At 36.9% G+C, this 15,037-nt stretch overlaps 1 protein-coding gene across 1 annotated transcript; it reads right to left on the reverse strand.

Moving 5' to 3' along the window:
* Window positions 1–9,812: 9,812 nt before the first annotated feature.
* Window positions 9,813–13,074, reverse strand: c2cd4a (C2 calcium dependent domain containing 4A). Its single transcript, XM_059536095.1, has 2 exons — window positions 11,405–13,074; window positions 9,813–11,309 (listed from the first exon to the last, which is right to left on the reverse strand). Exon 2 carries the CDS (start codon window positions 11,276–11,278, stop codon window positions 9,917–9,919), a length of 1,362 nt encoding a protein of 453 aa, XP_059392078.1. The 5' UTR covers window positions 11,279–11,309; window positions 11,405–13,074; the 3' UTR covers window positions 9,813–9,916.
* Between the last annotated feature and the right edge of the window lie 1,963 nt (window positions 13,075–15,037).

Here is a 15,037-nt window from a genome sequence, read left to right on the forward strand (position 1 = left end):
ATCAAATGTAAAAGTGTCGGACCCATTACACTGAAGACATGTTTCAATAAACGTGAGGGAATTATATCAGTAGGTTTGAGCTGATTAACAATGTCATTTAAAAAAGAAAGTGAAATAGGTGTAAACTGACTAAAGACACCTGTATATTTTAAATGGCCTGCAACTGGTTTGATGGTATGTCTGATCTCAGATTTCTTATTAATAAAAAACGGTCCGAACCGCTTACACATAGCTACTGACTCTGTAGGATACAGACAGACAACAGGACCAAAATCGCACAGAAACTGCATAGCAACACCCTAACAACTTCAGATCAATGTTTTAAAAACAAATTCCCACACAAAACACGTTAGCAACCTCCTGCCAACCACTCAGAACACCATAAAGAACACAACTACATGGTGATGTGCTAAAAAAAAGCTCACATAAAACACCTTAGTAACTGCGTAGCAACCATAGACTGTATAAAAACATGGACGTAGTGTCCGTGACGTCACCCAAAGGTTTCCGAAGAGAGTTTTTTAAACCAAAAGTGGGCGGAGTGGGCCGTCGCCATCTTAGCAGTGCGTCACTCCGGGGTAATCAAAAATAGGCAAAAAGGCGGGAGCTGGTTGCTGATGCCACGCCCAGCTAGCGAGACGACGGTGACAGCAGCGGCAATCCACCTGTCACTCAAGTGACCATGCCCTTAATTATGCAGAACTTAAGGCTTGATATAATTTAAATGGATGAGTTATAAAAAAAATTGTCATGAAGGGTAAAATTAGCTATATAGACCAAAATCATTTTTTGCACCAGGCTGTAAAAAAAAAAAAATTTCTGCTGTAAAGTTGGGCATTTTAACATGGGGCGCCTATGGAACTGACTCCCTTTTGCAGCCAGCCTCAAGCGGTCAGTCGATGAATTGCAGTTTTAGTCACTTCCATGTTGGATTCAAGAGAGAGAGCGGGAGGTTGCCGCTCGGTAGCAATCAGGGCTTGAAAACGGAAATAAAATTAAATCGGTTCACTCCGGGCAGAATTGATATGTTAACGTTTCTGTTCTGCGTTCCTCTGATATTATTACCGTTCCGAAACCGGTTTGGGTGGAAAAAATACCAGTTAATAACATTTAAAAAAAAAAAAACAATATTCTTTGCCTATTATTTGCCTAATAATAATAATAATAATATAATAATAATAATAAAGTATAGCATTTTCTTTACTCAAAAAGAAAGGAAAAAATAGAGATCTAACGCTTAGTCACAAACAGCATCATCTTCTCTAGATTTTGGCCAAATTTAATCTACTACTTAAAAAAAAGAAAAATAATAAAAATCTATCAACACTCTAAAGACAGATATTTAAAAATGTTTGCTGCATTGTTAAACACATGTATAAGATTGCTTTTGAGAGTGAAAAAAACAACAACAACTTAAGTCGCGGCTCACATCGCATTTTATTAGCCCTATTACTTTCCGAAATAATGAAGGCTAAAATGCCTGTAGTCTAAAGTAAAATGTTAACAAACATTATAAAAACAGTTATTAGTTTCTCTCCAAAACAAATCCTCTAAAGTTTAGGCTATGCAAACGTCAATCCAAAACCAAATTAATCTAAGGTGAAGCTGATGCCTACCTCTTTCATTCGGCACGAATTCAAATGTTAACGTGTTCCCGAGGTATCTGGATGCTAAAATGTTATTTATGATATAGTGTTTGTACTTTCAATTATTATTATTTAAAATAATCTTGTCGGTAAATGGTTAATAATTGGTTAAGGAGCGTCGGTTAGGAAAAATAAACGAAATTAACATCCCTAGTCCGTAACGTCTCAGTGCAAAGAATATAGAATAATAGTTTCTGTATAATAAGTAGCCTAACGCCGTATATGGGTCCGAAAGTCAGACTCCAAATTTCATTCTAAGAATTATTTTGAGGTTAATATAGCAAATGAAAACTGTTCAGCTTCCGGGAAATTTGAGAAGCTCCACTAGGCTATTTTAGTTCCTCTCACTCCACAACAAATCATTTCAATTAACAGTATTTAAAAAAGAACAAGAATTACAAATATAAGAAGCTATAGCAATATTAACGACAAACAAAAACAAATTAATTTAGGCTAAAACGAAACTGAAACCAACGATGAGTCTCTCATTCAACACAAAATCAAATGTTTCCGTAATCGCAATGTATTTGATTGCCAAATGATTATAAAAATAGCCTAACTATGTTTTACAGTATTTATTATAGCCTAATGTTTGAAAACATTTTGTGTCTACGTTATGTCTATTTCTGAATGAACTAATCTTTTTTTCTAAAAAAAAAATAAAAAATAAATAAAATAAAAATGATATATATATATGTAGCCTATTTCAACCATGCAGCAAACCTTTTTAAAATATTTTGATAATTTACCGACAATAAATAAATGACTTTTTAAAATGTTTAACTGATTATTAATCGGTCAAAATTAGCTGATACAGTTAGCTGCATTCATGAGCACTCAGAAACCGGTGACTGTGAACGAATCAGCAGAGCTTGAACGAGCTTTTGTCATCGTTGAATTTTTCTCAGACGTTTCCAAATGTCGAAATTGGGTTGCGCATCTATCTGTGCGTGATGGTGTCCAATGACTCCGACGAGCGGAGCTTCTCAAAGTTGGGAATAATCAAAGGAGAGCTGCGGTCCTCAGTTGGGCAGGAAAGGCTAAGCCTGCTGGCGCTAGAGTGTCGAATGCACATGCCCTTTTTGCGCTGCAGCATCTCAGGCCCTTCATTTTCATTCCTTGAACCGGTTCAGAGCCCTGGTAGCAACACCCTAACAACTATACAGCAATATTCTAAAAAAAAGGCACATACAGATGTTAGTAACTGCACAGCTACACCCTAACAACTTCAGAGCAATGTGCCAAAAACACACACAAACAAAACATCTTACAGCAATGTGCTAAAAACAGATGTCACATCACTGAAAACTGAATAACAAAGCCCTAAAAAAACAAGATTAGCAGCTGCATAGCAACATCCTGGAAACCACTCAGAATACAATAATGACTGCATGGCAATGTGCAAACAAAACAACTTAGCAACCCCATAGAAACACCCTGGCAACCACTCAGAAAGACTACTCGGTAATGTGCCAAAAAAACGCACACACACACACACACACACACACACACACAAAACACCTTAGCAACTGCATATCAACACCCTAACAACTTTAGAGCAATGTGCAAAAACACACACACACACACACAAAAACTTAAAAGCTGCATATTAGTGCTCTAGCAACTGCAATGTAATGTGCTAAAAACCTCAGAAAACACCTTAGCAACCTCAACAGTGCACAGTACACCCAGCAACTACTGTTCCAAAACACATACAAAACCACATTTTCATTTGAGTTTTCAAATCCTTCTCTTTCCAATCAGGAGAAATGAAATTAACTTGACTGTGACTTCACCATGTCACAAGACCTCTCAAATAATCTCCACAAATAACACAACCTCAAATGTAAACTAGATGTTTAATTGGCAAGCCAAGCCAAGACTCTGTCAAAACACAAACAGACAATAAGAAAAAAAACTGTGATGTATCACCTCCATTGTTGTTGGAACTGCATGGAAGGAAGCCAACGAAGTAAAACAAACATGCCATCTTTTACCATAAATGACTGTTTTTACTTTATTCACTGAAGGAAGTATTATTCCTTTATATTATTAAAGTTTATTAAGGGAAAACCCTCATTCATTAAACATGCAAATAAAGTGGCATCTGAAACGGTCATTCCTTGCAACAAAATGCACCATCCGATATTTGGTATCAAAGTGGTCTGGTCCTAAAACAACAGAAAGCTGTATCGCTAACAGCATGATGTCACTACCATTACAGAGAACAGGAAGACAATTTGCCAGTTGTCAATTGATGTCCATGTTTACTCTCATAGATTGCAAATACAGCCAGATGTGACTGACAGTGATGTTGAACATAATAAACTCTGCTCTCACGGATAACCGGTAGCTAATAACTGGCTTATGAAAATATGTCCACACAATATGTCCATTTATTAATGAGGTGGACAAGTGACAAGCTAATCGTTTTGTTTTCATAAAACAGATGTTGCTATGCATTAAATCGTCAATTTGACATCATGCTTGACTCTAAAACTGTTCAATATCCATATCGGAACTGCATGCTAGTGAGTTTTACAACAAGTTTCTCCTGTCGAGGATCAGATAAGGCTCACATTTTCCTGTTATTAGCATTAGCTCACAGACTACATCCTTTTCTTTCTGGAAAAACAAGAAAAAGCTAAAACTGTAAAGGTACTGACGTAATGGCAACTGTTCTGTCGTAACTGTGAGTTTAGTACTCTGTGTGGAAACATGTGATAGTTCTGGATGTTTTTGACTTTAAACTTGAATTACTGTTAGCGTGACTAGCCAGACAGAACATTCCGGCCAGGTATGCCATCTCCGAAGAGGGGACGATTCAAAACCTGGCTCCCTAATCAGGCACTTTGAGTTATCTAGCGCTGTGCCTGGCACAAAGAGATTACAACATTTTTGCTTTAGCTGGCGAAGCTAGTTGATTCATGCCACACTGTTTTTGTTGATGCATCACATTATATAGTTTGTTTGTTTTTCTAGGAGAAATGTTGTTAGCAACACCCTAGAAACTACATTGCAACATTCAGAACACCTTAGCAACCACATAGCAACACCCCAATTTGATGTCATTTAGCATTAATGATTAGCTACTTATTTTTTTTTAAATCTATAATGAAACTGCTAATGAATAAAAAGTACCTTAAATTTCCCCATTGTGTACCTATGAAATATGTTTTATGAAGATTACAAGTGTAAGGCCAGAGATTGGCGAATCTTTTATGAAGTTTTATTGGTTAATTAGGATGTAATATTCCTTTCCCAGGAATATAAGATTCACCTGCATAACTAAGCAATGGATCATCTTGCTATACACCAGAGAGGATTCGCCTTCCTGTCCAGAAAAGACAACCACTTGACAATAATTCAGCTGAAACACTAAACTGTGCATTACAACTGTGCATATGACAAATGTGCACAACCCCCCCCCCCCCAAAAAACTCCTATTTTCATTTATTTATTAATTTATATCAATAGCATTTTAGCAGCCTTATAAAAAGTACAAGATTAAAGGTATAATATAATATAATATACAAAATAGCAGAATATAAAAGTGCTTTGTGGTAATATTATTATACATTTTAAGATATTAAATATAATTAATCTAACGAGACTACATGAACCCTTACTCTTTATTGATACTGTAGGTCATATATTATATTATATTATATTATATTATATTATATTATATTATATTATATTATATTATATTATATTATATTATATTATATTATATTGTATAACAAAATAATATAAAATAAAGTGCTTTATGTAGCAATAAGAAAACAATCCAAAACGATTCTAAACAAATATGTTGGGGAATTTCTATGTGAGAGGACAACAGAATATGGACTTTTTTTTTTTTTTGGAAAAGTGTTATTATGGATTGCACTGTTAAAACGTCTTGATGGATTTGATCCTCACAAACACACAGCTTTCACTTCACAAAATATTCATTGATGAACTCGAGTGGTGTGGATTACTTGTGAATTACTGTGATGTTTTTATCATCTACTTTGGACTCTCATTCTGACGGCACCCATTCACTGCAAAGGATCCATTGGTCAGCAAGTGATATAATGCAGAATGTCTCCAAATCTATTCTGACGAAGAAACAAACTAATCTAGATCTACATGGCTGGCCTGGGGTCGATTAAATGTTTAGTAATTTCCATTTATTTGGTAAATTATGCCTTTAAGTCCCAAAACCTCACAATATTAGGGAATTTTCAAAAGCCCCTAGAAAAGCAAAAGAAATGAATGCAATTTGCAAATCTTAAAAAGTCATAATTAGTCATTCTGAACCTTCAATGGTCAAAAGGATGATGGACACAAGGAAGTGTTTTAAAGGTTTTTGTTTGTTGTTACCAGAGATTATAACACATTAAATATGGTAGTGTTGTCAATTTTTAATTGGCCTGTAAATTATTATCCCTTAAAACCATTACTTTTTAATTTTAACCTTTAACTACGATATTTTATTATTTTTCTTAGTTTGCATTTTCATTGCACATTTCTTGGCCCTTCTTTATAGCGCCCATCCCCAGAGCCATACTAAAAGCTTTAAGCTTAATATTTAACCACAGATATCACTAACTTAAAATAGCAACAGATGCTCTGAATGATACATCAGCAATGCTGAAAGCAATGCATATCACTCCAGAAAATGAGTTTATGGTCCTGTCTGCTTTCTCTAAAAACAACCAGCCAGACATTTAATAAATAGGCTGCTGAGGTAAGAACTGTACTTTGGGCCTCTTAGCTAAGTAGAAATACAAGCAAAGAGACATTAATAAATTAAATTTGCCCTTGAAAGCCAAAGCAGAGACACATTCAGTGGATGTATTTAACAAATACTGTGACTAAACCAATGTTTTTTCCTGGTATCAGATAGAAAATTATGCATAAAATAAGCGGCTAGGTAATGCAATCTACTTTGATGCCAAAGCAGATGTACTCGACCAGGCTGATTGCTCATAAATTAAATGCATAATTTAATTGAATTTAAGGACATAATAACAATACTACTGAACAATAATCAAAAAATGCTATACACTGTTGAACAGGGACAGAAAAGAACATTCATTCATCTGGAAGTCCAAACAAATAGCAGTGATTGCTGTTGACAGTGCCTAACTGTGCAGAGCTTGACGTGGCAAGACTTTGGGCCTATCCATGCTGAAAGTGGTTGCCTGGCAACCATCAGCTCTCTCTCTTTTCCCCATAGATTAAGCCTGGACTTTCTGGGAAAATGTGTATAAAGTATAACTAACTACCATCTCTCTATAGAGGAGTCTATAAAGGAGTATGATTTGGGGTGTTATTTCTTGCACTGCAATGCTACTTAATGCATTTTACATGCATTTCCACTTACATCCTATTTAAAGTGCATAATGAATCATACTTAATTTCACATTTTTACTAACATGTCGACTTGATTAAATGGACAATGACGGACAATAAAACAGGCAAAAAGTCATAAAAACTTTGAAGTGTCTATTAACACTAACGTTTTCAGGTAAAAACTTTAAACGTTTTATGCATTTTGCCGGTTCGTTTACACAACAACGGCATTTTGGTGACGGAAAACGTTTCAATGTGCACGTTTTTGAAAATGCCACCGTTGTCGTTTACGTGTAAACACCCAATACAGGATTCTTTGAAAACGGTGATGTCATGCCCATGCACAGTACGTGTGAGGTATGTAGACATGCGCAGTACGTGTCGATTTGTAAAGGCAAATGCGAACAAACATACACAACAATGGCGGAGTATATGTTACTGTTGTTGCTGCTCGAGTTTACTAACGCTTCTTCAGCAAAGTATGTATTTACTTCACCAATATTACAACCAACAAGCGGAGATGCATCATATGCAACATATAACCATCACTTCTCTACATGTACTGTTTACTAACAAGGTGACGGCCCAAATACTGGCCTGGCGAACGTAATACAGCGTTTTTGGCCATTTACGCAGATATGTGTACAAGTAAATTGTTTTGAAAACGCTGTCGTGTATACATGAAACTTTTTAAAAACGGAAGGGAAAAACAAACAAACTTTTTTGAATAAATCATTGTCGTGTAAATGTATCCTAAGTGCAAAAAGTCTGCCTTGTTGACAGAGGCTATTTACACTAACTCCACTCACCAATGTGTGATTGGGCAACAAAATAAAAAACGGAGGTCAGTGAACAGTTCCAGTGATGTAAATGTATTGTAGTCATTTTGAACGAGATTTTTTTCCCACCTACCTTTTCAGATCTCATCAGAAAGGCATTTATTTTCAATAAAAATTTAGAAAATAATCTAAAAAGTTACAAATAAAGTATCGGGTAGGGTTAGGGTAGGTGTAGGGAGGGCTTTATTTTCCCAATGAGGTGGCACTCATTTAATAATTTCAATTAAACATATATTAATAAATGTATACATTTATAAATAGCCTTTATCGCTATTTGCACTTAGTGAGGTACCCAAGTTATACCTAGAGCAACCATCCAAAACTTGGAACATGCAAATACATAAAAATCTAGTTTAGAATGGTATTTTTAAAATCATTTTAAATAATACGTTTAGTATATAATTTTTACGTAATCCAAAAATATATGCAATATTAATCATCATGTATAGAGTTACATTTGGTAATTAATTACTTTCTAAACATGACTCTTCATTAGATTAGTTTAAATGAAATGATTCAAAACAGTCATCCATGACCATCTGTCAAAAGCATGTTATGAATATTGTCATGGTTATTGATATGTATGTTCTTCATGTATATGTTAAGAGGCCTGACTTCCTTCTTTCATTCATTTCCACTAATGTGTCTCTCTCTGCATATTGATATCATGAATAACACCGCACATAACCCAGAGCAGGCTGTATGTGGTTTTGTTTTCAAGTATTCCAGCACATGCATAAATGCGACAGTTCGGCTGGGAAGCACATGACAAACCCATGTGCTTCAGGGTGTTATGTGATCAAAGTGCTTTGCACAAGAAAGAGTGCTTTATATGCACACTAAAGTAAAATGATCAGAGATGGATGAGTTTGACAAAAAAAAAAATTATTCATGGGTTTCTTACACTCCTAAAAATAAATGTGCTTAAAATGTTGTTCACAGCGATGCCGTAAAAGAACCATTTTGGTTCACCAAAGAACCATTCAGTCAAAGGCTCTTTAAAGAACCATTTCTTCCTTACCTTTTTATAATTTTAAGAACCTTCTTTCACCAAAAATAACCTTTAGTGAAAAATAAAGGTTCTTCAGATTTTAAAGGTTCTTTATGTAACCCTTTAGACAAAAAGGTTATTCTATGGCATCGTGAAGCAACTTTATTTTTAAGAGTGTACTGTATGTGATACATTCTGTGAATGCTAACTAGAATGGTTATTCTTTTCAGGTTTTAATGGATGGGGCCACTTTGAAAACCTGATTTTGTTTTTGTTTTTTTATCAGTATACTCAGAAATCAATCTTTGAAATCAAGCTGGAATCAGTTTAGGTCTTAAAGTGGTTAAGATCAGGGGTTACGTGATTTTTGATCAAAGGAAAATCATAACCTTCCTTTTACTAAATGCTTGCCTAGCTGGCAAGCCTTGGCCTAGGCAGCAAGCCTGTTGAAAAAATAACTGCTAGTTTAATGAGAATGAGCCATCTCCTTCTCAAGTTACTCCGGTTATTTATAATCCCTGCAAAGGTCAGCAGGAAACAACAGGTTTAGAGGAAATCAGAGAAGGTGAGTTCTTTTGCAATCATTGCGACTTGTTATTATTTACCTCCTCCAATGAAAAATCAGTGATTGGTAAGCCCCACCATTTAGGTATTACTGAAGTCTCAAATGGCCTAGCACTCTTTTAAATTTAATGATGTGGAAGCAATCCATCATCAACACTCTCCACCTGGATTATATGGTTATTGGGAAGCTCTTGGCAATGACCTCCTTCTTTGGACTTCCTTTGTAACACAGAGACACTCAGATACATGAAGTTGGCCTCCCCTGCTCCATACTCTTGCCCTCCACTGGGGTTGAGGTGTTAAAGTGCTGCCAATGTAATCCCAAATAACATCCACCCCCTAAAAATTATTTCTTGACTGAATACCTAAAACCATTCTTCCCGTCGAGCACAAAAGACCACAAGATTGATATATTTTTTGTTTAATAAGTCTTTGGCAGATAAACAGGTTTGGAATTAAATAACACTTCATATAATATATACAAATACATGCACGCACGTACTCACACAAAATAAATTAAGAAGTTGTTGGATTTATAATGTGACAATGCTAGTGAGAGGAAGATCACAGTTGCCCAAAATATAGTCTCTTTTCATGCTGGACATCTTGTTAACGACTTTAAAACGGAGCCACCTCTGGCAGAGATCATCCTCCATTATACCGTCAAAGAAAAAGTCTTCATTAAAGATTGGATTGCGGCTTTTCCTAATGACCGTGCTGCGCTGTTTCTGGACTTTTCCAGGCATAAGAGAGAGGCTGACGCTGCAGTTAATGCTTTTAGGGTCCACTGACAGTGTGTACAGGCCTTCCGCACTTATGAGGCGGACACGCAGTCTCTGGTTTTCAGGACAGTACTCCACCGACAGCCGCAAGGTACCGTCCCTTCCTACGGGCACCAGATTCTCCTTCATCACCCTCTCCCGGTGCAGAACCAAGTCCATGGGGAAGATAGCCGGAGGCGCCAAGCCGAATCCACATGGGAGAGGTTCAACAAGGCCTTCGGATGCTCTTCTCATAATATTGGGGCTGTTGTCCGTGGAGCTACCCTCATCCGTTGATAGGGAATTGTTTCTGGACATGGCAACCTTCCGGAGGTTGTGGTAGAGTAGTTTCTCATGGTTAAGTGCTTTGAGGAGAGAAGGTTTTGGTGGGCATCTGTTCAGGAGAGGAGAACTGAAAGGGGAGGACTCTGCTGAGGAAGTGGTATCACTATCTAGAGTTCCCTGTCGGTGCAAAGTGAAGCCTTTTGGAGAAAGTCTAGAAGCAAGAGTATTAAGGCTGAAGGAAGAAGGGGAGGATGAAGATGGCAAAATGGGGGAAGCTGATTTGGAGCAAGTGTTTGATCTACTTCGCGGAAGAACCAAGGGGATTCCACTCGAGTTGGGGTCATTGTGGAAAAGGGACTCCTTTCTCCTGGTGTGGGGACTTTCAAGCAAGGTGCAAAAGCCATAGCAGGTTTGAGCTTTAGCTAAGTGGGGCAGGGAAAGTGCAGCCTGGCTTTGAGGATCAGCATTGGTGGTTTCCTCATCACTACAGCCGTTGTCAAACGGCCCATCATCAACACTCTCCACTTGGATTATATGGTTATTGGAAAGCTCTCGGGCAATGACCTTCTTTGGACTTCCTCTGTCACACAGAGACACTCGGATACATGGAGTCTGCATCCCCTGCTCCATACACTTGCCCTCAACTGGGGTTGAGATCTTGGGGGGAATGCAGAACTCGGGGATAGAGTCCGGGGTAATGATGTTTGGACACAGCAAGATTTTCTTGGATTTGTCAATGGATGACTTGTCTCCAAACATGATGTCACCGATTTTGAAGCTGTATTCCGCTATGGGAAGTGGCAGGTTGGTCCTCTCGACGGACACTCGGATCTTCTCTACCACCCACATTGGAATTCCGCTTGGACTCAAAGTAGGAACTCTGCAAAAGTGGAAGGTTCTGTAGTTATAATACTTGTCCACTTAGATTTATTCCAAAATTGTGCAATAGTCGAAGTGTCAAAAGTGGCTGCTTACCTTGTGCACCTTCAGTAGAGGTCTCGAGCGTCTGTTTAGACAGGACTTTGTTCTACACACTGCATTAAACAGGGTCTTCAGGGTGATAGCCGAGACTCTCTAACCAGCAGCTCAGACTCTCTCCTGTTAGACCAGCTTGTCTTTGTGACTCATGTGAAGGGCTCTTGGTCTTTTATAGAGGACAGCACTGTGGGTGGGGAAAAGGGCTATTTGAACACACCCTCGAGTGGTAAGAGAGGGCTGCCCTTCTTACAAGGCTATTGGTTCCTATAGGAATGCAAAAGCCATGACATTTTAATCTAAGCAACCCAATGCTGGGAAAGGTAAAGGCCAATGTGATAAGATTATTGCAATGAATTCCAACGCATTTGGTTGGTAAAACAAAGTCATGTGTGCGTGTTTGATTTTCCATTACTCTGTGTGAGAATTGTGATGTTAGATGAGGGTTATAGGTTAGTAATGATGCACATCCAAATGCCTCTGGCATTTCTGATGCAAAGACATCAATACTGGAAATACCAGTGACAGAATACAGCCTTTGATGTATCTAGGTCAGCAAATATAAAGGTCTAAAGCAAATTTACTGTGCTTACTAACACTAACTTACAAGCTTGGTACAATAATATATAGTTGCATAAAATTCTATTTGAAAGGGATGTGCTGATTGTAGGATGTAGGATTAAGACAGGTTGTTGGTTAAAATTTAAAACATTTTGGCCATTTTGCTATTTTTATTCAGAGATATTTTCAAATCGGCTAAACTGTTGGTTAGTCCACACGATGAAAGTTTTATAAAGTAAAGATAAGCAACAAAACTCTTTACTTTAGTAATTTTTTCATGCACAAAATAAACGTTTACATGCACGATCTTACACTGAATATGCTTAATACTCGACACTGTGTATTGTCATTAAAACAAGAAAATGCAGAAATATAAAAGTGATACCTTTGCAAGACATTGATGGAATAACAAATACAGACATTTCAACGATGCCGTCTTGTGGCAGGATACAGAACCGCTCTGCAAAATTTCTAATGTTGGTTTTGCTGTGTAGTTCTCTAATTCTCAATATTCTCAAATATTTCTGCAATATCATATTAGTTGTATTTCACCAGATATTTCCTAAATATTTGTTTTGATAAAATGTGTGAAGAGTAGTATTAGGTTATGTACCTTCTCATGGGTTATTTACAGTATCGCTCTCAAACTAGACAGCTGTATATGACGTCATGCTTGGTATTTACGCCTTTGTTGACTGTTAGCTCATGGTCAGAGTTCAAGGGGGCATTGCAGTAACCTTAGAGAATCAGAGAGGTGGATAGACGTAATGATCCTAGAGTGTGGTGATGCCTCGGAAATGGTTTCTAAGAACTGTTGTGATCAGATTGAGTAATATTTAAGGCCTTTAACAGCAGGAAAGGCTGACTCTAATGTTTGAAAAGCATGAAGTAAACAAGTGCTTCAATGCTGATAAAAGTTTTTTAAACAACACTTAGAAAGTCATTTAGAGATTACAAACAGCTGTGCAGGAAATAATTGCCTTATGAATAGGATTGTGTGATATACCACAGCAGAATTCACCCCCTGCTGGTCCCACACCAGTATGGTGGATGTTCTTAAAATTACTGCACTTTAAAATTGAGTGAAGATAACACTGCATTAGTCCAAATGGGCAACTTCAAACTATTTGAACAAACTTTAACCAGGTTTCAAATGAATCCATTTTAGTGCATCTATAAAATTACTGCTCTGTTTATCTTTGTGGTAAATTATAGTTATTTTTTAAGAAAATTATTTCTTATTTTTAACTACATAAAAGAGGGACACATAGGAGCTGTATACTGGAACTGGAAACTTTTAGGCGTTTTGCCTGTTTGTTTACACGACAACATATTTTTGTAAACGGATTTCAAAGTGCAAGCTTTTGAAAACGGTTCCGCATCGTTTCCGTGTAAACACACTGCGCATGTGTAGTACATTTTAGGTATGTAGACATGCGCAGTACGTGTCGATTTTAAAGGCAAACGCGAACAAACATATTAACAATGGCGGAGTATATGTTACTGTTGTTGCAGCTCAAGAGTTTGCTAACGCTTCTTCAGCAAAGTGTGGATTTACTTCACCAATATTACAACCAACAGCGCAGACGCATCATAAACAACATATAATCGTCACTTCTCTACGGGTAATGTTACTGTTTACTAACAAGGTGACAGCACCAACTACTGGCCTGGCATTTTTGGCCGTTTTCAAGGATATGTGAAAATTAGAGTCTTTTGAAAATGTTATTTTGTATATGTGAAACTTTTTAAAAATGCAAGGGAAACCCTATTTTTTTTTCCAATTTTGACTACATTGTTGACGCAAACGTGGCCTTTGATCACATCATACATCTGAGAAAAAAAAAAAGTTTTTGTACAGCACACACCATTCACAGTTATTACGTTTTTTTTATTTTTTATTTTTATGGGTCCCTTACTTTGAGCAGCAATTGGTTTTAATGATCATGGGTCACCATGTAATGAACATCATGTGTTTTAGGGTCACCTTTAAATGCTAAAGGTAAACTAAACAAACAAAAAAAAAAAACAGAGGCTAGAAGGCCTTTAACAGCATAACATTAAAAAAGGCAAGGTTTAAACCCAGCAGGTTTCAGTTTGAACACTAGAGGACAGCATCCTGTTAGTTTTGGGACTAAAGCTTCTCCATCAAATGACACTTTGAGGTCAGAGGGGCATGGAGATAAGCTGACTGCGCTGATGACTGTTCATGACTGCTTCTTTATTTACATTTCATAAATAAAAATAAAATAAGTATTAAAGTGTATGTGTGTGTTTTTGTGTGCATACTAATTTAAATAGATTTTTTTTGTAAATAGGTGTTAAATACACGTTTGTGTTCCATCTGCGAGTACTACTCACACACCTTTTAAGTCTTTCTTTTTGCATTTGACAGTACATAACCTCTAATAATACATCTAATTTTCTGCTCTATTAGCCTCATTAGCAGTGCTTGCATATTCATCATGTACACAAGCGAGAAGCAGTTCAAGCTCCATCACCACGACAACACTATCAATTACAGCCACAGTTCCAGATGAGCTACAGTGCACACACACACACACACACACACACACACAGAGAGATATATGAGAGAGAGAGCTTATATATGACTGTACGCTTTAGGAGAAATACTCAATACATCATAATGTCCCAGACTGGTCACTGCAATAAAGGTCACACTGTGTGCAAGACGGACTGCGGACAGACGTCTGTGAAAGTCTTCAGGGACTGGCCTATAAATGTTTGATGACAGCTCTCTCTGAGTATCACTAACACATGTAACCTGAGCATCTCTCTGAAAAAGACAATTGACTCCAAGCCTGTTTTTTTACATTTAAGTTGTAAATGCAACACTAAGATGTTAAGTTAAGCACATTTAAGAAGTACATTATCACAGGCTGACACAGTATTGTCTCAGACATATCTAGCCTCAGTTATGGAGACTTCGTTAAAAAAAAAGAAAAGAAAAAAAAAAGGTATCAGTAGGTAATATCACGTTATATCAATACACAGTTAGATTTATACTACACACTGTAAAAACATGGTTTTCTAAAGTTGCATAAATTCAGC

Source organism: Carassius carassius, chromosome 43, assembly GCF_963082965.1.
Source record: "Carassius carassius chromosome 43, fCarCar2.1, whole genome shotgun sequence".
NCBI classification, from domain to species: Eukaryota; Metazoa; Chordata; class Actinopteri; order Cypriniformes; family Cyprinidae; genus Carassius; species Carassius carassius.

Excerpts from the sequence above, each read along its gene's own strand:
- c2cd4a (XM_059536095.1), bottom strand. The coding sequence starts at position 11,278 with ATGTGGGTGGTAGAGAAGATCCGAGTGTCCGTCGAGAGGACCAACCTG.